Here is a 21,286-nt window from a genome sequence, read left to right as displayed (position 1 = left end):
TTCTCTGACTTTTAAGGCAGCGATCCTAACAGTTCTAACAGAGAGGGGAGGACTTCACATGTCAGCTTTCTCTAGAGCATTCCCCACCCCCCAGCAAGACGATTTGCAAAAGCTGCTCTCGTAGGCTTTCTCCTTCTCTTCAGGCAGCCGTGCTAACGGAGACGGGAAGGAACAGAAGGAAAAGGGGTGTGGGAGAGGGACTTCAGTACCCAGAAAGACTTGCGAAAATGATCAAGTGCCCTTCGCGTGGAAGATGTCACTTGTAGCGAGACACAACAGGAAATCTGTGCCTCTGTCGACATTTGATTCTAGCCTGCCCAGAATTTCATCTTTCTGGCCAGAACAACAGCATGCAAATATGAATTTGGTGGCGTTATTCTGATAAGAGGCTTTCCCCCCATATCAGACTATTGTACCCTTCAATAGGTGAGGGGAAGTCTGTGCGTGTTCTAAGTCATACTGAGTTTTTTTTAAAAGCAGCTTCCCCTTACTGGGAAAGACATTCTGGACATGTCTTTTATTGCTGCCGCTACTATCTTTTATTGTCTGCCTTTCTCAATGAGACTCCAGACAGATTACTTAGTGTGAGATTAGTACAGTCAGTATCAAGGATATTTCAATAAACAATGCCATCAGGTAAATAAATGTAAAATACAGATTTTGCATGTACAGAAGCATACAGTCTGACATTTAAAAAAATAGAAACTCCAAGATCCTTTTGCACCATAGCAATTGGCGTAACCTGTTGAGCTAACAAACTTCTTAAAACACAAAGGGTTGTGTTTATCCTTAAAGGGAAGTGATAATTCATACAATACAATTCAGTGCCAAGAAAGGCTGGATTCTGCAACTTGTAAAGGTTTTTTTTTTATGCAACTGTGCCTTATTCTTCTTTCTTTGCAAAATAAAACAGGGTTCCAATGGCACCTGAAAGACTAAGTGTTACATCCCATGACTCCCCTAAGGTTGCCCTCGGGCCTTGGAGAAACATGTTCTGTCCCCTTCATAGAGGTTTAATGTGTGGAAATGGGCAACAGAGATTTTCATGGCATACAGGTAAATAACATCACCTGATAAATAACATCTCATTGAACCTCTGTGAAAGGGACAGGGCATGTCTTTTCCTCCAGGCAGTTGGCAACCCAGAAGAATGAGGTTACGGGGAACTGACGTGATGGGAATGGATTGTGCCTCTTCAGGCTGTAGGTAGTTGGATTCCAACTTTAAACGTTCCTTCCTGTCAGAATCTCTATGGAAGTAGATACTTGCACAGTAGGGAGGAATATTCAGTCCCCCTCTTTGCTTACTGTGCTCTTTTTCCATTTTCAGGGCACTCATAACTAGGCTTGCTATTTGCCTGCCTCAAGTAGATAAACCCCTGCCTTTGGCCCAGTCCTTCACTCTCAAGAAATGAAAGAGTGTGAAGGGAAAAAATGGCTGGAAAATGGCCTCCATGGTGATATTCTACAAATTTCCCTGAGAGCCAAGCTACAAGTGACGCCTGACACAGGTTGGACACTTGTCAGCTTCCCTCAAGTTCTGATGGGAAATGTAGGCGTCCTGGTCTTGCAGCTTGGCTCTTCACTTAATTGAAGTTTACAGAGTGGCAGTCTATGGGAGGGAGAACATGCGGTTGGGAGGGGAGTGCAGGTGTCGGGCTCTCACCGGGCACCCCCCCTTCCCCTCCGCTGTGTGTGTGTGTGGGGAGGGGGCGGTGTTCTGTAAACTTCAATTAAATGGAGAGCCAAGCTGTAAGACCAGGATGCCTACATTTCCCATCAAAACTTGAGGTAAGATGACAAGTGTCCAACCTATATCAGGCGTCACTTGTACCTTGGCTCTGAGTCTCTATAGTCTTTAGCACAGAGATTAGGGGAAATTCCTAGAACATAACCTGGAACAGACACTCTGCTCTCCAAACCTTCTGGCATTTGCCAGGGCAGTGTTGGCAACCTATTCATAACATAGGGGAGCCTTCCAACACGTAATTCTTCTCTACGTGCAGTCTTAAGTGAGGCAATCCATTCTGCTACCTCAGAACTCTTCACTGTCTCCTGAGAGCCATAACAGGTCTGATGAAGACAATGAAGGGAATGTGGATGTTCCCTTTAGTCATAATGGTTTCTCTGCCTGTCTCAAAAGGTAAATTGTTCACTCAGGTACAATTTGGATTGGGGCCATAAGGGAAGGGAAGAGGGGATTTAACCTTTCGACCTATGTTTGGTTTCTTTAATCAAAACTAGCTTCCTGTGCTTTTATCAAGAGGGAAAGATGTTCTTCAAAAGCCTGTCTTTTTCTTTTAAATGCTATTAAAAGAATGGAGAGCCAGTTTTGGATTAATAAAATTGAAGGGGGTGGAGTTGAAGGGTTAAATCCCCTTCCTTCATGGTCCTAATCCCAATCATAGACGCAGACATGCACAATTTACTTTCTTCAAATGGGCAGTGATTGGGGTCAACAATTTCAAGATGGGGCCTGGAGTTTTCATGGAATGACAACGGATCTCCAGATTATAGAGACCAGTTCGCCTGCAGGAAATGGCAACTTCAGGAGGTGAACCCTATGGCATCACATCTCCACTGAGCTCTCGCCCCTCCCCAGGACCTGCTTTCCCTGAGCACTGTCCCTAATCTCCAGGAATTTCCTAGGCTGGAGTTGGGAACACTAGCAGAGCTGAGGGATTCCCATCATGTCTGATTAGGCTCCTTGTTCTCTTGAACGGGAGTGTCAGGCCTGAGATTTCTGCGGGTTTTGCCCACACACTTTCTAATATATCTCTGTGACTACAAGAGCTAGGCGGTCATTTTTTTAAAAATGAACTAGGATTTTCTATGTTTATTGTCACACACACTGCTTTTTTGGTGATTGAGTGGACTGGAAGCAGAGACATGGTCTTCTTGATTACAATCTGTTGATACTGCTTCGGACATTTCAGAGACATGTGGGCTGTTCTTGTGCACATAAGACAAAGAGGAAATTCATGCCAATAACTGGGCAGCCACATCCATTCATTGAGGGCCATCAGAAATAGACCTCTCTGGTCATGGATGCTGCTGATGTGGTATTGCAGGATTCGGTCCATTTACAACTAGGTGTCCAGCTGAAGAGGACAAATCTAGATGAGTGGCTCAGTGGTAGAGCCTATATTTTGCATGCAGAAAGTTCTGGGCTTTCTCCCCGCCGCCTCCAGTTAAAGGATTTCAGTTAAATGGGGAACAACCCTTCTGCCAGTCAGAAATGAGCTAGGTGGACGTAGCCTGACGGTATAAAGCAATTTCTTATGTCCAGTTGCAAGGAGAGTTGCCAGATGTCTGGCTTTGGCCATGGCAGTCTGGTATTTTGGAGGATTATCCAGGAAAAAAGTCCCCCAAATACTGGACACCTGGCCTGGCCCCTCCCCCTCCCATTGGTTGCCAAGCCCAGCCCCCCAGTCTCCTGTGGCTGCACAGAAAGTGGCCTGCCACCCCAGGCGCCTGGGCGGTCTCCTGTGGTGGTATGGTGCTGCCCAAGAGTGGTGCCCAGAACTTGGGGGGGGGGCATGATGACATCACTTCCTACAGTGATGTCATCATGCTGCATGGGAGCGTATGCATGCTGTGTGCACACACACAAGATAACTTTCCCCCTGCTTCTCCCCAGGGTTCAGTATTAGGCCGGACCCCATCTGGCAGCCCTAGTTACAAGGCCCACAAGTCGATTTTTCTAACATAACTCCCCGCCCCCCACCCAAGAACCCTGGGAATTGTAGTTCTGTTACCTGCATTAAGGGTCTTTAACAGTTTTCCTAAAGAAAGTTGCTTATTATCCCAAACTTTTTTTAAAAAGCCAAAGGTTGCCTGAACTTTGATAACAAGCACACAATGCAATCGCCACATAGTGAAATCAACTTCAGTTGACTTCCCAACATCAAAAGTGAGCTGAAGGTGGTTGTGTGAATCTGCTCTGAGGGCACTGGTGGGGGGAAGGGGGGGGAGCACTACACCCAACTGGATGACAAAGCTCTGCCGTAGAATAGGGTGTGAGTCAGTTGCCTTTGTTGATCTTGGATTCTCTCCAACCCACTGCCTGCTCTCGCCTGAAGTGCAGACCTAGCAAAACTGGCAAGGGGTTTGTGACAGTTTACTGTACTGATAGGCCCCACAAAGACAGGCTGATTCAGGCCATGATTCAGGGGCAGAACACATGCTTTGCACATGGAGAGCCAATGTAATGTGGTGGTTTGAACGTCAGATTAGGACCCAGGGACCGCTGGGTTCAAATACCCACTGGCTTTGAAACTCACTGGGTGGCCTTGGTCAAGTCTCTCTCTCTCAGCCTAACATACCTCACAGGGTTGTCGTTAGGATACAGTGGGATGAGGCCTGCCTGTGCTATGTATGCCTCACTGAGTTCCTTAGAGGAACGGTTAAAAATATAATCATTCAAGTTGTTCCAGTTTCATTTCCTATCCATCAGACTGGGACATTCTGATGGATTGCATTTTTAACCCACTCCAAAGTCATCCAGTGAGCTTCTTGGCACAAGGGAGAATTTGAATCCAAGTTTTCACACTCAAACTACTGCACTACACTGACTCTCTACGAGAACACTGGCTTATGTGGCAGGGCTGTTGTAAAGATTACTGAGTGAATCTGAAGCACTTGGGAAGGGGATAATTGCAAATGTAAATAATATTTTTATTATTTTGTATATTCTGAAGTATATATGTGGTATATGTATATATCAGCATGTGCACACGATGCCATTAAGTACATCACAGTGTTTTTAAAATGGAGTATTTCGACCATCTAATTGTGCCTCTATATATGTTTGTTGCGTGTATGGCTGAGGCGGGGGTGCAGGGAAAAGATGCCATTTTCCTTGCTGAGCCATGCTAACCGGCTCAGATGCTGGCTGATGCGATGCAGAATTTGGAGCAGTGTCTGAACATGCTCTGGCACTGACTCAAACCATGCGAGACACCGTGGGAAAAAGGAAGGAATCCCTTTGATTTCAGCACCTATTGTTCATGATGTCATGGCTGACCCCGCCCTCCTCCCCCCCCCTTTCTTCTTCCCCACACCTTCTATCACGAGCCTGGACATGTTGGGGTGGGGAGGCGGCAGAAAGGGCAGAAGAGCAAGCTTGGAGAAAGAGACTCGTCTGCCTCTGGTCCAGGAGTCTTATTTTTGCAAGGTGGCCTCTAAGCGTATGTGCCACTTGTTCCTGTCTGCCACAGGCAGTCCCTGTTTTCTGGTCCCAGATTCCTGTGGGTTAGCCCTGTTAGTTCATTACAGTACAATAACAAAAGGAAACTTGTGGCACCCACAAGCCCAATGCAAACTTTCGTAGGTGGGAGAACTTGTTTGGTCAAAGTGAGCTCTAGCTAGGAAAAGCCTCTTTTCTGGCCCCTATCCCTGATATATCACTGTCTCTATTTTGTCCTGGTGTTTGCTTTTGGAGGTGATTTGTTAAAACAGTGGGCATAGATTGTGTTGCCAGGTCTTCAGATTGCTCCCCAGGGTCTCAGGAAGTTAACTGTGCAATCCTAACTAGAGCTTCACTGTTCCATTGGCGTCAATGAACTTAGAAGAATTGCACTGCAAACCTCCAAGTGGGGAATGGATGCAAGATTGGTTGGTAACCTGTTGCATTCTAGGGCTTCCCGTTGTTCTCCTCATTTTCTCCCCCCAGATCACGGTTGTGACATTTTTAAACACTTAAAATGCAAGAGCAGGTCCTGGCTGTTTGCTGAGAATATTCAAAGCCTTATTGGGATTTTTCAGGGCTATGGTCCGATAAAATATTCCTCCTATCCTTCCTGCTTTAAATTAACTACTTTCTGTTCTCTCACAGCTGGCTGTGGTATTCCTGACTCAATTGTCAATTATCACTTGTTCTTTTGGGGTGGTAGAATAGAGCGAGAGTCCAGGAGCACCTATAATATTTGTGGTAGGGTAGGAATCTGTGACTCACAAAAGCTCATACCCTACCACAAATTTTGTTAGTCTTATAGGTGCTTCTGGACTCTTGCTCTTTTCTACTGCTACAGACAGACTAACATGGCTACCCATCTTGTTTTGGGGTGGAAGATGAAATGTACTGCTTAGCACTTTGCAGCCAAAGCTATTGCTCTTTGTTTTAGTTGACTTTTAATTATTGTAATTTTGTCATTGTGCTATTATTATATTATAAAATTAAAATAATGACCAATTGGTTTTATTGGAAATGGTAGTGCTTAACGCTGCCCTTCAAATAATAATTCCTAATTGAGGCATTCATTCATAGGGTTGGCATAGGTTGGAGGCGACTTGACGGCACATAACACACAACTGAGGCATGAATTCCATAGCCAGCAATAGAGAGAACAGGAAGTTATTAATTAGGTTATAAAACAAAGGTAGCGAATTACAGGGAGAAGCATATCCTTTTTTGAACAGGATTTACTTCCAAGTAAACATAACAGTAAGCTCTTGCCTGTGTGGACAGGCATTGCTGGATTTTTATGAAGAATATAGCGCTATATTAAGTGCTGTAGAAACCTTAGATGTGATTCTGTTCGGAGGTTATTATGGAAAAAGCATGAGCAAATACGTCCCAGTCTGGCATCCCCCAAAGTGAAAAACAGGGACAGCAATTCACCCCAGAAATTTGGCTAGTTTCTGAAAATTAGAGATACTTCGGACGCGTGTTGGACTTGCAGGAGTCAAGGGATGCAGGCTGTATATATGAAGGAGACTTTGGGAGAACACAGGTCTCCCTGTCGTGGATCCAGAACTGCACCATCAGCGCAGCCAAACTCCACAGGCTAGCGAAACAACAAGCATCAGGTCTGGCAAGTTATCTGGTCTCCGGGGGTTTTTTCTGACTTGACTTGCTCACCTTCCAGGCAAGAGAATGGTCTCCCGAGTGGAGTGAAAATAAAAGGAGACACGCTGCTGTTCCAGAGACCGCTCAGCACAGATGATGGAGGGGTTTACATCTGCCGTGTAGCCAACGGTTTTGCCACCAAGGAGGCTGCGGCGACCATCAGCATAAAAGGTATTATTTGGGGGAAGATTTGTTTAGATATTTATGCCCCACCTTTCCCTCCAAAGTAGCTTGCAACATTGTTCTCCCCCTCCTCTATTTCATCCTCACAACAACCCTGTGAGGTAGGCTAGGCTGAGAGAATAACTGGGCCAAGTTCACTCTGCAACCAAGTGGGGGCTCAAACTTGCAACTCTGATCCCAGTCATACATCACACTGAATGGACTTTGCTTAAAGACGGTCTGCTGTGTGGAATATACACACATCCTCACACTGCTTTCCCCCCCTCATAGAATAAATAGCTCAAATGTCAGAGGAGTAGCAGTGTGAGTACGCGAGAGTCCAGTGGCACCTTAAAGACTTCACTGTGTAAATTGATTGTGGCATAGACTTCTGTGGCCACAGAGTTCAGAAAACAACTGATGTCTTATGGAATTTTTTGCTATAACAAAATTGTCTTTAAAGTGCCACAAGGTTATGATGCTGATCATAACCTGTGTTTTCCCAGTAACCATCTGAGTAGACATTGTGCAAGTTTGTCTAGAAGCATACTCAGGGCTTTTTTTCTGGGAAAAGAGGTGGCGGAACTCAGTGGGTTGCCCTTGGAGAAAATAGTCACATGGCTGGTGTTCCCGCCCCCTGATCTCCAGACAGAGGGGAGATTGCCCTCGGTGCGGAGGGCAATCTAACTCCCCTCTGTCTGGAGATCAGGGGGCGGGGCCACCAGCCATGTGACCATTTTCAAGAGGTTCTGGAACTCCATTCCACCACGTTCCAGCTGAAAAAAAGCCCTGAGCATACTTACAAATCGGGACCCACTGATTTTTTGCCTTCTTCAGTGTCCTCAACATTGCTTCCCCTCCCCTCACCACACATTGTAATTCCCATTTGACAGACGTGCTGATCACAAATCGGATGTTGATGGAGTTCTCTGCCTCAGACTATTTTTATTTTTAAATCCCCGTATGTACCTTTTTATTTAATTCATTGTACATTCGTCCTCCCCTTTGCAAAAGTTGAATGCATGAAAAACTGTAGGGTGGGGGATGCTGGCTTTGCGATTGTCGCAAAAGAGCCATCTTTGGTTAAAATGACCAGGCAGCAGGAGATGTGAACAATCTTCACCGGAGACCCTGGAGAGCTGCTGGCAGTCCGAGTAGACAATACTGACCTTCATGGTCTGATGGTCTGACTCAGTATAGGGCAACTTCTTGTGTGTTCATGTGAGCATTCCCTCCTTGACAAATCCGTATGCAAACTCTTGCCAAAAGTGTTTCGGTGGCACTTTCCAAGCTCATGCAGAGAAGCCCAAGGTGGTCCCAGTGCCTAGTGGCCCCACCCAGCCAGTTTCTCCTCCTGTCTTTCCAACAGAGAACCAGGCCAAGCAAGTGGACGTCATCTCAGTCTCCATGATAGGAGCAGGCGCCATTGCCTTTGTTCTCCTGGGCTTGCTCGTCCTGGTGGTCGTCTTCATGACCTGCTACCACCGAAGGAAAACCAAACGGATCACAGAGAAATAGTAAGTGACGGGAGTTGGGGCCGGGCTTGTGCCTCTCCCCCATAAAACTGAAACTTCTTATGCATTTATTGGCATATCGTCATGCTTTGGTGGGAGGGCATAGTGGTGCCTGCTGGGTGAAGGGAATGGAAGGAGTCTTTCTAAGGGGTGGTGTGTTGTGGGAAGGGTAGAGAATAGAGGGTCCTGTGGGGGGCAGAGAATGACACAGGGTTGGTCAGGAAAGGAACTGGCTTCCCATCAGTGTATCCTGATAGACTGTCTGTGTGTGTGTGCATGTGTGTGTGTGTGTAGTGAATCAGAAAAGCTCTCAAGCCAATGAGAGAGTACCTTATTCCTCTGAGGTTTTCTTCTCCCCTGTAGGCCTTGAGTAGAATAAATCTTGAATTTTCAGGTCAAATCCTAAGACCTGAATACCACCAGTATAAATGGTTTGGTGCCACGAAAGGACTTCCCATCAAGCTTTGGGAAGGAAAGGTTTCATCTTAGTTTTTCCTCTCCTTGTCTTTCGCAGTGAAGAGGAGCTGACTTTAACGCGGGAAAATTCAATACGGCGCCTCCATTCAAGCCACAGCACTGACACGCGAAACCAGGTGAGGACTGACTAGGGTTGCCAACTCTGGGTTGGGAAATTCCTGGAGATTTGGGGGTGAGGCGTGGGAGGGCGGGGTTTGAAGAGCGGAGGGATCTCAACAGTGTATAATGCCATAGAGTCAGCCCTCTGAAGCTGCTATTTTCTCCAGGGAACTGATCGCTATAGTCTGGGAATCTGTTGTAATTCTGGGAGATCTCCAGGCTCCACCTGGATGTTGGCAACCCTACAAGGAAGGAGAGACATGAATTTTGCAATGGAAAATTTTTGCAAAGGCAAGGAGAAAGAATTGCTTCTGCCTAGCAAGTTAAGAACAAGAGGACTCTGTGATTGAATTAGGCCACCAGTGGTAGCCCAAAAACAGGGTTTCAAGGCTGCAGTCCTTGAATCTGTCCTTCTGGACTGGGTCAGATTATTCTTTCATTTAGCTCAGTGTCCATTTTGAAACAGTGGCCAGCCAGATGTCCCAGGAAGGCCTACAAACTGAGCAGAAGCCATAGCCTGCCCTGGTTATTTCCCCCATTTACTGGAATTCAGAGGCTTATATTGCCTCTGAAATAGGGGAGTTCCATTTAGGCATCATGGCTAATAACCACTGATCAATCTATCCTTCATGAATTTGTCCAATCCTTTTCTAAATCCATCAAAACTAATGGCCATTTTTATATCCCGTGACAATGAATTCTACAATCTCTGAGTGAAGTATCCTAGAGTTTTCCTCCCAACACCTGGAACTTGGAGATATACTGCCTCTGATCATGGAAGCTCCATTTGCCCATTATAGCTAATTACAATCGATAGATCAGAGCTCCACAAATGTTTTTCTTTGTACAGTACCTCTCTCTTCATGAGCTGTGGCAGCCCTTCAGCACCCCCTGGAGGAGGGAAGTGGGAAAATGTGAATGAACAAGTCACTTTCTCTGACCTGGGCCAACCTCTCTGACCCAGGCCAGAGAGATGAGTGTGGGGTTTCCCTGTGAGAAAATTCATACAGAGCTAGCATCTGTCTTCCAGAGTTTGTGAACCTGGAACTTTTGAAGGTAGGGCTGACTAAATATCAGCAGAGAGGGTCCATAGCTTAGTGACAACACCTGTTTTGCTTGCCCGTCTCAAGTTCAGTTTCTCAGTCTCTCCAATGAAAAAATTTAGATAGCAGGTTCTAGCAGATAGCAAGGAAGATCTCTCCTCCCTGACTGAGGCCTTAGGCTGGTGGCTTCCAGTCAGCGTAAACAATCCTGGGCTGAGCCAGTTTGGTGTGGTGGTTAAGAGCACGGGGCTCTAATATGGAGAACTGGGTTTGATTCCTCTACTTGAAGCCAGCTGAGTGACCTTGGGTCAGTCACAGCTTCTAGGAGCTCTCTCAACCCCACCCACCTCACAGGGTGATTGTTGTGGGGATAATAATAACATACTTTGTAACCCGCTCTGAATGGGCATTCAATTGTCCTGAAGGGCGGTATATAAATCGAATGTTGTTATTATTATTAGATGGACCAGCTGTCTGACTTGGTATTAACCAGCTTCATATATACATTAAGACTGTTCTTTAATACTTAACAATGAGGTAATGCTAACATCATAGTATTGGAGGTGATGTACCATATGCTACGCATGCCAATGGCCTGGGGTTCCGTCTCTGAAAACTCCTATTTAGAAAGAGCTCTCAGATAGGAGGGCTGAGAATACGGTTGCCAGGTCCCCTTACACTCCCAGCGGGATGGGGGAAGACCTGGCTCTTACTTTCTTCTTGCCTGGTCCTGTGGCTGCGTGATGACATCATTTCCGGTGAAGGCACTTCTGGTGACATCACCGCAGGTGCAGGAGTACTCGCATGCTTCACAGCAGGCCGATTTGGGCCTCAAACGGGCCCAATTTGGCCCGTTTGAGGCCCAAATTGGCCTGTGGTGAAGTGTGGGAGTGCTCTCAGGGCAGTGTGATGTCAGTGATGTTGTTGTGCCACCCTGGGAGTGGGTCCAGGAGGCCCATTCCTATGCCTTCCTCCCCCCGCCGGCCAGGTAAGTGGAGGCGGTGGGACAGAGGGCGAAAGCGGGGGATCCCCTGCCCCCACCAGGGGAATGGGATCCCTAGCTGAGGAAGGCCTTAAAAAGCTGATGCCTGTCAGAGTAGAGGCCCCTAAGTGAGATGAACTAGTTGTCTGATTCAGTATAATCATGTGTCACGAGTTGTTCAGTGGTAAAAGGAGTCCACAAGATCACCGGCATCTCTAGTTAATGGCTTTTGGGTAGCGGGCATTCGGAAAGACCCACGCTGAGAAGCTGCCAATCAGAAGAGGCATTACTGAGCTGTACGATCAGACCTAGTAGAAAGCAATATGTCCTCCTCAAGGCATTCTGCACACTGCAGGAAAGGCAACTGATTCTGGTTTCTCGTTATTCTCTCTATCCGCTACCACCTCGTTCTGTCGTTCAGATGGAAGAAAATCTTCCCTTGAGGTCTGAGAGCCGGCAGGGCAGCTTTCGTGGGGATAGCTTGTGTCGAGAAAGCCTGCGAGGGGACAGCTTATGTCGGGATAGTCGGCAAGGGAGCTTCCGGGCAGAAAGCATGCGCGAAACCAGCCTGTGCTCAGTCATGGTGAGTGGGTGATGCAGTCGTCGTGAGTGCTCTGGGCTGTATCAGGGGAGAGAGGGCCCCTGCTCTGAAATTTCAGCATACCATATCAGTAAAATTATGCAAATATTATATGCAGTTCCTCAACACAGTGTTAATCGGAGAGCTAGCATGGCATTGTGGATTTTGCAATGAGGAGATGAATTTTACAAGGAGGAGAGACTATGATCTGGAGGAGACCCAAGTTGGAATCCATACTGGGATGTGGAAGCTTGCTGAGTGACCATGGGCCACTTGTTTTTTTTCTCAGCTGAGCCTACCTCACAGGGTTGTTGTGAAGACCAAATAGAGGAGGAGAGAGTGATGTTTTAAGTGGATTTTGGGTCCTGATTGAAGAGAAATGTGGGATATAAATGTCTAAATAAATAAATCAAAACCTGCTGCTGCCTTTGGCTGACACCAGGAAATCTCAGGGCTCCTATTTTAATGTGATAACGTGAATCAATATTTAATATAACTTTAACATATTTGGCTACATGTTATATTCTGCCTGATCTACATTGATTTTCCTCTAGCCTAGTTCTTAGCACAGATATCCTGACAATGGGCCCCAGTTAGAGTAGTTTTCTAACCTAAGTATTCAGACTCCTCACTAATATGGCCCTTTCAGGAATCCTTAACTCCACTGCCAGAATTGCTAGTAATTGTAGAATATACAGACATCTGCCGGAGGTCAATGGTATAACAAGTCCCCACATGTTTTACTATGGCTGTTTTCACACTGCTTACCAGCCACGGAACACCGTGCCAAGCTCCCGGAATGACAGCGTCTTCCTGGCACAATTTTGCGTGAGAACTGCAGTTCTCGCACGAAATCGCACCAGGAAGATGCTGTCGTTCTGGGAGCTTGGCGCGATGTTCTCTGGCTGGTAAGCAGTGTAAAAATGGCCTAAACAGCACATACAGAAGGGAGCAAGTTTCGCTCTCCTTCTCTTTCACTTCTTGCATTTTTTAACCCTACCTTTCCTACACAGAGTTTACAGCTGCATACACAGTTCTATCCTATTTACCTTCACAACAACTCAGTGAGGTAGGTTAGCCTGATGACAATGGATTCAAACTAAGCCCATCTGCTTCATTGCAGAGAGGAACTCTGAATCCAGATCTTCCTGGGCCTGGTCTGCTACTCTAACCACTACACCATACTGGATCCCAAAAGACAGGCCCAGTTACCTGCCTGTCCGGTCTGAAGGAAGACAGGTGCCTTACAGGTGGGCAAGCTGGAGACCTTGACACAGAGAAAGAGCAGGATTTGGAGGGCTGTTTCAGGCTTCCCCAAGAGGGAAAAGCAATGAAAGTTGCTCTTCATGGGCAGAAGTCCTCATGCCTGCAGAGATGCAACATTAGATCCACCACAGGAGGGTGTCATAAAATTGAAGATTAATAATGATACGAGTTTTCATTAGTGCATTAGCTCTGAAGAAGAAACCATTTTGTTTGGCTTTTAGATAGCTCATGTATGTCTTGTATAAAGCATCATACCAGAAGACCTCTATCATGTCCCTGGTTATTAGAAAGATGACAACTAAAGGAGGACATGTTAGATGATATATGGGGTGGAGCAAGTGAATAGAAAGAGCTTTTTCTCCCTTTCCCATAGCCAGTTTAGTGTAGTGGTTAAGAGCACAGGACTCTAATCTGGAGTGCCAGGTTTGATTCCCCACTCCTCCACTTGAAGCCCACTGGGTGACCTTGGGTCAGTCACAGCTTCTAGCTCTCTCAGCCCCACCCACCCCACAGGGTGTTTGTTGTGGGAATAATAATGACATACTTTGTAAACTGCTCTGAATGGGCATTAAGTTGTCCTGAAGGGCGGTATATAAATCGAATGTTGTTGTTGTTGTTATTACTGGAATTTGGAGGCATCCAGTGAAATTGATTGGCAGTAGGTTCAGGACAGACAGAAAGAGAGACTTCTTTACTTAGTAATTCAATTGTGGAATTTTAGGACAGTGGTCACAAAAAATTCCATCTTGTTTGGGAGGAATGCCTCTTCTAAAATTAATAAGATCACTTTTTTAAAAAATCTGCTGCTCGATTAACTGGACATATCTTTTTAGTCCTTCCAAAGACTTTGAACCGATTAATCAAATTGGTTATCTAAATAATACCCTTCCACTTTTATGGCTGGCATTGACTATCAGAGTGCCCCTTAGCTCCACCCACTGCATAATCGCTAGCAAAGCAACCAAACTCACTTCATGTCTTTCTCTGCTCAGGGAGAGGATGAGGGAGGACGCAGCTACTCTACTTTGTCAACAGTGCGGGAAATTGAGACTCAGACTGAGATGCCGCCGCCGCCACCCACCCCTATCCAGGAGAACAGGATGGAGAAGGAGAAGGAAAAGGAGGAGGAGGAAGAGCGGGACGGTGAAAATAACATCAAACAGGCCATGACTCACTTTGTCCAAGAGAATGGCACCCTCAGAGCTAAACCCACCACCAATGGCATCTACATCAATGGCCGAGGACACTTGGTGTGACATTTGTCCTGGCTAAGGAATTCCGGGAACCGGCAAAGCACTGAACCCTCTTTTCCCAATTGCCTGCTGGTGTCTCCCCTTGGTAAGGGAGCAAGCAGTCCTTAAGACTGAGGAAAATCTCCTTCTGAGCCACTCACAAGCCTGCCTGCAACACCAAGACGCTGGGATTTCTTTGTAGGCCTTAATGTCCTTTCTCCTTCCCCTTGCCCCAATCTCTCTCCAAAGCCTTTGCTGCATTTGGCAGATCCTCTCCTATCCTGCGGTGGGAGCAGGAGGACAGAGACAGCCAGTCTCGCAGCAGTGCTGATGGCTGTCAGAAACCCCCGGGGGAAACTTCTTCACTGACTCCTGCTGGACTCTTACAATGCCTGGATGCTGTCCGAAAAGAAATCCGAACATTCGAGACAAGCGGTTCTAAGCAAGCTGCCAGGCAGGGGTGCCCCACTTGGTTATGTTGCAAGGTAGTTTTTCTGGGCTCAGGGATGGGAACCGTGAAACGTTGGTGTCTTTTTTAACATTACTATGATTATTATTTTATTATTAGGAAAATTCCATAGCTCTCAATGGTTGTGGACAACAACTAGAAATCCAGAAGGTGGTTATAAAAAAAAACTTTAAAGGAAAAGTCTGATACATGAGAGAGAGAGACCTGATTTAAAGTGTTTTTAAGAGCACAGAAATTATGAGCATAAGTCAACTCTCAAGACCGCCCTCTCAGCTATGAATCAACTGCTCTTTGAAGGAGAGTCTTCAATACAGCTTGATTTTGTGGTGTGGGAAGCCACTGTGGGTAGGATCCCTGGCTCCCATAAGTCAGTATCCTTTCCCATCCTTATTCTTATGTAGATGACCCTGTGATGGTGTGTTTCCTCTGCCTGATGGAAAAACAAGCATGCCTTATGGGTTTGAGTGCTAAAGTTTTACAAGCTGTAGCTCCCATCTTGTAAATAAAAGTCCAAATTGGCCCATGTTGGAGAAGTCATGCAGCCCTGCTTTTGTGACAGAGAGGGAAGATTGGTGCCATCATGTCAAATTGGCCAACTAAAGTTCAGATGTACTGGCAGGGTTTTTGGGGGGGGGGCATGTAGATTAAAGAAGGGAATAGGAAGAGAGTATGCTGATACTGGGCAGGGTTTTGGGGTTTTTTGCATGAATCTCCAGAGACAAAGGAAAACAACAGAAATGAATCCCTGCATGTAACGCTGAAGGCAAAGGGGAATTGCTGCATCTCAGTCCTTTATATGATACATACAGAACGTTTGAGTTTTTTATGCTATGTATCATTCCTCTCTCTGTCTCAAGCAGGATGATTTTAGAACCAGTTTACAAACCCAGGTAATCACTTGACTGCGACACACTCGTTAGACTGTAGCTGAATATATGAAAGGACTCCTTTTGAAAAGTTTTTGTGGTGTTTATGCGGACGTGGGGTGAAGCACAATGTTGCGGTGGTGCTTGATCTATGATGGTTTATCTGCTGATGCAAAGATCCATAGGAGCTGCTGCAGTGGGAGCTGCTCGTATAGGCACCTGCCCCAAAGGAAAGGGTTTGGAGAGACTATGGCTGCGGGAGAATATGTATTTTGCACAGAGAAGTCATCGGATTCTCCAGTTTGAGGTATCTCCAAATAAAGGATATCATAGCTGAGAAAGGATCTTCCAGTCAGACTAGGTACTGAGTTAAGTGGACCAAAGGTACGAGGCAGTTTCATAGGGTTACTGGGAAGGGGCCATGGCTCATGGGTAGCGCATCTACTTCAATTGCACAAGCCTCAGTTCCTGGTATCTGCAGTTAAAGAAGCTCAGGTCCCTGGTGCTTAGGAAATATCTTCCACTGCCTGGTGAGCTGGAGAACTGCTCTCAGTCAGAGTGGACGACACTGGGCTAGATGAACCAACAGTCCAACTTGTTATGTAGCAGCTTCATATGTGTGTGGGACGCTTGATTTTAAAGGGACGGTATTGCACACAGGTGCGCACCTGTGGCCTGATTATTCATCTTTCTTCATTGACTCCAGCTGAATGTGTGAAGTGCCACCATTGAAAATGCCAGGTGCGTGGCAGGGATATGAAGTTTGATCTGTGCAGTTTGGTACTTGAGTTGATTAAGTCCTTTCGCTGGCAGCTGATGTTGTGCAATGGCTAAGACGAGTCAGAAAATCAGTAGTTTGGATCTCACCTCTATAGTGGACTATCTAGGTGGTCTGAGGCAAGCTTCTCTCTCAGAAAACCTCAACAACAGTATGGGGATAATAATACTGGCCTACCTTACAGGTGCTGTTGTAAGGATTACAAGACAATGTATGAGGAGTGATGAAATGTACGTGTGGACTGTCCATTAGTCCTTCTCAGTCAAGCTGACCCCCTCCTCAAATTTCACAGTCCATTGCAACCAGTCCCGCACAAGAAATATTCCACCTCTTAGTTCAAATGGCTTTTTTACAAAAATGGTGAGACTTTGAGAGTTGAAATAGGATCAAGGCTTAGTACTTGATAAAGTCTCTCCCCCCCCCCCCAAAAAACTAGGAGACACTGGTTGGTGGTTTCAAGCACAACCTAGGCACTTAGTGATCAGACCATGTGGGTGTGTTTAAAAAAAGCCAGCCATTTCTGCTGGTTCTTAACAAACAGCATTTCCAGGTGACTTGGGCAAGAGATCCATCAAAAGTTTGTAGCAGCTGATCCTTGCACACTTAAAGGCTCTTTCCAAACGGTTTCCTCAAGTCTTGAGTCAATTCCCATGATGCCCTAGGACTTGTGCTAACATGAGGTGATTTTTCCCCCTCAAGATGGCTGCCAGTTGCATCACTGGAAGTATCTGTCTTCTGCTCATGCTGTCCAAGGATAGACTTGTTTTGGACAACATGAGAGCCAAAACTCTCTACGCAATCCACCTCTGTGGCATTCCTATTTAGGCTGTTCTCACACTCCCTCTGGGCCTGCAAGTGTTAGCTATATGTATGTATTTTTTAAAAATTTGTTAACATTTGTCACTATGCTATGTTTTATTTGTGTATTATTTGCAGCTATTCTTGGTATCCTGAAGGGCAGCTCTTACTTGAAAAGTCAATGAAAACTGGTGGGGTTTGCCGGGTCTCCTCATATGTAGCCTGGTGGGATAGGGGTGGAGCCTAGCGGGGCGGAGGGTGGCACCTGGCCAATTACAGGAAGAACCTCACTGTGCCTGGTAGTGCCTGAGGAGGAGGGATAAACATAGGGGCTGAGTGAACAGCAATAGACATTATGTCGAGCAGACAATATTCTGGGTGCACACTTGGAGATTTCACTCCTTCCTCTGAGAGCCAAGCTACAAGTGACGGCTTACACAGGTTGGACACTTGTCAGCTTCCCTCAAGTTTTGATGGGAAATGTAGGCATCCTGGTTTTACAGCTTGGCTCTCCATTACAGCTGCAAGACCAGGATGCCTACATTTCCCATCAAAACTTGAGGGAAGCTGACAAGTGTTCAACCTGTGTAAGCCGTCACTTGTAGCTTGGCTCTGAGAAGGTTAAAACTCTGAAACTTCAAAGGCTGAAGCCTGGCGATCCTACAACCTGGGAAAGGGCGGGGGGAATTTTCTTCAAGAATGCAAAATTGGCCTAGGTGCAGCAGTCTTGATACTATAGCTTGTCAGTCACGGATTAAGGGAGTCCAAAGGAGATTAACGCAAAGCAGTTTTTCTAAAGCTTCGCTATCCACACACTGCAACTGAGGAACTCTACATCCTTAGCATAGTGCAACTATGCATCTACCTTATTGCTGCTATCTCCAGTGGCCTGAGGGACAGCCCAAAATGTTCCTTTTACAGTTTTTTCACAAAAACGAGTGAGCACTTCTTTACAGCCTCAGCCACATCTCAAGTATGGGTGGCTGACCTCTAGGGTTGGGGGTGGAGCCTGGAGAGGACAGAATTTGGGGAGGTAACTCAGTGGGATGTGATGCTATTGAGTTCACCCTCCAAAGCAGCCCTTGGCTGTTTCCACACGGCTTACCTTGTTCCGGAAAACAGCGAAATCTCTCACAAAATCTCGCGAGAAGATGCTGTTATCACGCGAGAAGATGCGATAACAGCGTCTTCTCGCGAGAGTTCACTGTTTTCCGGAACAAGGTAAGCCATGTGGAAACAGCCATTTTCTCCAAAAAAAAATTGAGATAAGCTGTAATTTCGGGAGGTCTCCAGGCTCCACTAGGAGGTTGGCAAAGTCTAATGACTTTATCCTTCTCATACGTAGTTCCCCAAAATCCTGGGCAACAGGAATGTCTTAATTTGAGCCAGAATCTCACTGTGTGGTGGATTTCCTTCTAAATTGAGTATAGATATTGAAGCAAATTTAAATCACCTTTACCAAGGACCAAAGTACAAAATAAAGTAGCTTAGAAACGTTGCACTGATATGCCTCCATCCTTTTCAAATTCAAGAATTTTCTAATGCAGTCTGCACCATGGTTCCCCTTTTAATTTTTTAATCTTGTATATAATTTTATATCTCCGTACCTACCTAATCTTTTAAATCTATTCATCTGACCTTATCTTTTATCTCTGTCATTTAAAACATTTTTATACTTCCTCCATTTCCAAGTCCAAGGCAGCAAACTCCAATAAAAGTTTTTAAACGAGCCGATAAAAATAGCAGCAGCAGCAAAAGAAGAAAGTTCAACAGCATAAAATATAAATAGTGCAAATACAAATTTCACAATAGCGTTGAAAGGTCATTTCAAGTAGTGACGGAGAAAATTTTATTTTTAAAAAAATAACACCTAAAGCCGACCAGAAACCAGACAAAGAATCTCAAAAAAGGCAGCACTGAATAAACTTAACTGTTAAACAAATGCTGACAGGAAAAAATGTCAAGGCAGCACAGACTGGCCTCCCAGTGAAGTTTGTTCCATAGTCATCACTCTGTCAGTGAAAAGGCTTGCAGCAAGCCTGCTCTGCCCCTCACCTGTTGGCCAGGGACAGGGCTAGGTCCAGGCCCTCTTCCTCATTCCCTCCCTCTACTATAGTGCAGGTGGGTAGAGATTCCAGGTGTCTGTCAGTAGTGGGCAATCTCCTGGCGGTTTACGAGATTGCCTGCCAGTTGCTGGCGACCGGTGGGTGGTTTAGAGCCACCCGGAGATCACCTGCCCCCCGGTAGGTATCCTGGGAACATGTGCAGAGCGTGCAATCTCAGCAGACACAATGATGTCACTTTCGGAAGTGACATCGCTGTGCCGCCCATAAGAGTGTTCCCACACTTTATTTGGGGCCTGCCGATTCTTTGAGAATCGGCCCCACGCAGAGTGAGGGAGTGCTCCCGTGCCTATCGTGACATTGGTGGTGGGAGAGCGCACGTGAAGAGAATTAAAAAGGTGTGTGCTGGGTTCCCCCTCCCACCGGGAGGGTAAAGGGACTTGTCAACCCTACAGTTGGGGCCTTTTTCATAACTTTTTACCTCCTAGTGCACCCCTTCCTGCACTTTTGAGTGGTTCAACCCATTTTACCACCTCAGAAGTCTGCCACTTCATTCTGCTGTGTGTCTTAACAAGGCCTCAGTGGAGTGATTATTAGCATTGGCATTGGCCTGGGCCGTTTCCACACACGTTGAATAATGCACTTTCAATGCACTTTAGTTATCCTTTAGAAGTGGATTTTTTGTTCCACACATGGAAAAGCAGTTACAAATGTTCACTAAAGCATATTGAAAGTGGATTATCCAATGTGTGTGGAAGCAGCCCATGTCTACACTACAGACTCATATTGGTCTTATACCAGTATAATCGTCCCAAAGGATCCTGGGAATTGTAGTTTAGTAAAGATCCTGAGAATTTTTTGCTTCAGATTTTTAGTGCATCCTCACATGCACGCACACACCTTTAATAGAAGTACAGTTCCCTGCAGAGAGTAAAGGACTATTAAAGGAGTTCATGTTTGTGGGGTAGACATAACCTCCGTGTTTTCTAATCAATGTAACAGTTAAAGACTTCCACGCCAAAAGCCTCACTTAGTTATTAAATACCATTTTCATTATTTCAATTCCTATCTTGTTTAATCTTCATGGCAATTAAGGCAGCATTTAGCCAATCAATCAGGGTAATTACTTGATTACAATCTTTTGATTGATTACAGAGATGCCCCCCGGTTAATATTTTTAATTATTTTTTACCATAACTACTTACATCACGAGGTAGCAGGCTCCATCTTAGAAGAGACATTTCACCTTCTCTTACACAAAGGAAAAAATGTTTAGCACATTCCTGACTGGTCTTGCAAGAGTACTTGCCCCAAGTGTTGATTGTTGCAAATGGTGAGATGATTTAGAACCCAACCAGTACCTGGCCAATAGATATTAAAAGCCTCTTTCCTGGCATCACAATGCAAACATTTGAATTGCCATAGGCCAAAAAGATCACATGAAATCATCATGGAATTCTTAAGGTGGCACGCTAACAAATGAACACACCCAATGCTCTAGGTGAGCTTTCCAAATTAACATATATACCATCTTAAAACAGAGAAGTTATCCCTTTCACACAGAAGGGATAACTCTTCTATGATAAGCCTGTATCATCGAAAAACAAGGCGCTTTTTATTCATTCTAAATTATAATTTTATTCCTATGCAAGCTTACCTGTGGTTAATTGACTGAGGTTGCAGTCCCAAGCGCTAGGGATCGAACTCAATGGGTTTTGCTTCTGAGCATGCGCGCTTAAGGCATGCACTGTAAGGCTGCAATCCTACAGAGACTTACCCGTGGGTAAGCCCTTTTGAATAAAGATTGCACTGAAGATTGCATTGAATAAAGAATTGCACTGAAGAACACTTATGATTAATTGATTTCTCTTATGAGATGGCTGCGATAACCACAACACAGTGAGAAAGGCTGGGCCGAGAGGCCATAGCTTTGCCTAGCAATGCCCAGGGATCTTCAAAGCTTACTGGGGATTTGAAGAAACACTGAGGATCGTATCCCAAACAGTCAAGTTGGCAGACGCGACTTAATTTACTTGATCTATAAGAAATGCAGGCAGGCCAAAGACTTTGCTGTGATTTCTGCTCAACAGACCTCACAGCCATTCCCT

General features: G+C 45.6%; 1 protein-coding gene across 1 annotated transcript in view; it reads left to right on the top strand.

The window, feature by feature from the left end:
- NECTIN4 (nectin cell adhesion molecule 4) overlaps positions 1-17,528 on the top strand; it is a 120,838-nt gene extending 103,310 nt beyond the window's left edge. Inside the window, exons 5-9 of the mRNA XM_054999725.1 lie at positions 6,869-7,020; positions 8,381-8,528; positions 9,040-9,118; positions 11,548-11,709; positions 13,965-17,528. Of these exons, the coding sequence (XP_054855700.1) occupies positions 6,869-7,020; positions 8,381-8,528; positions 9,040-9,118; positions 11,548-11,709; positions 13,965-14,228 (805 nt within the window). The 3' untranslated portion in view covers positions 14,229-17,528. The remainder of the gene's footprint in view (positions 1-6,868; positions 7,021-8,380; positions 8,529-9,039; positions 9,119-11,547; positions 11,710-13,964) is intronic.
- The last annotated feature ends 3,758 nt before the right edge of the window (positions 17,529-21,286 follow it).

Source organism: Eublepharis macularius, chromosome 1, assembly GCF_028583425.1.
Source record: "Eublepharis macularius isolate TG4126 chromosome 1, MPM_Emac_v1.0, whole genome shotgun sequence".
NCBI lineage: Eukaryota > Metazoa > Chordata > Lepidosauria > Squamata > Eublepharidae > Eublepharis > Eublepharis macularius.
The sequence above is the reverse complement of the archived record's forward strand: the minus strand, read 5'-3'. Positions and strand labels throughout refer to the sequence as shown.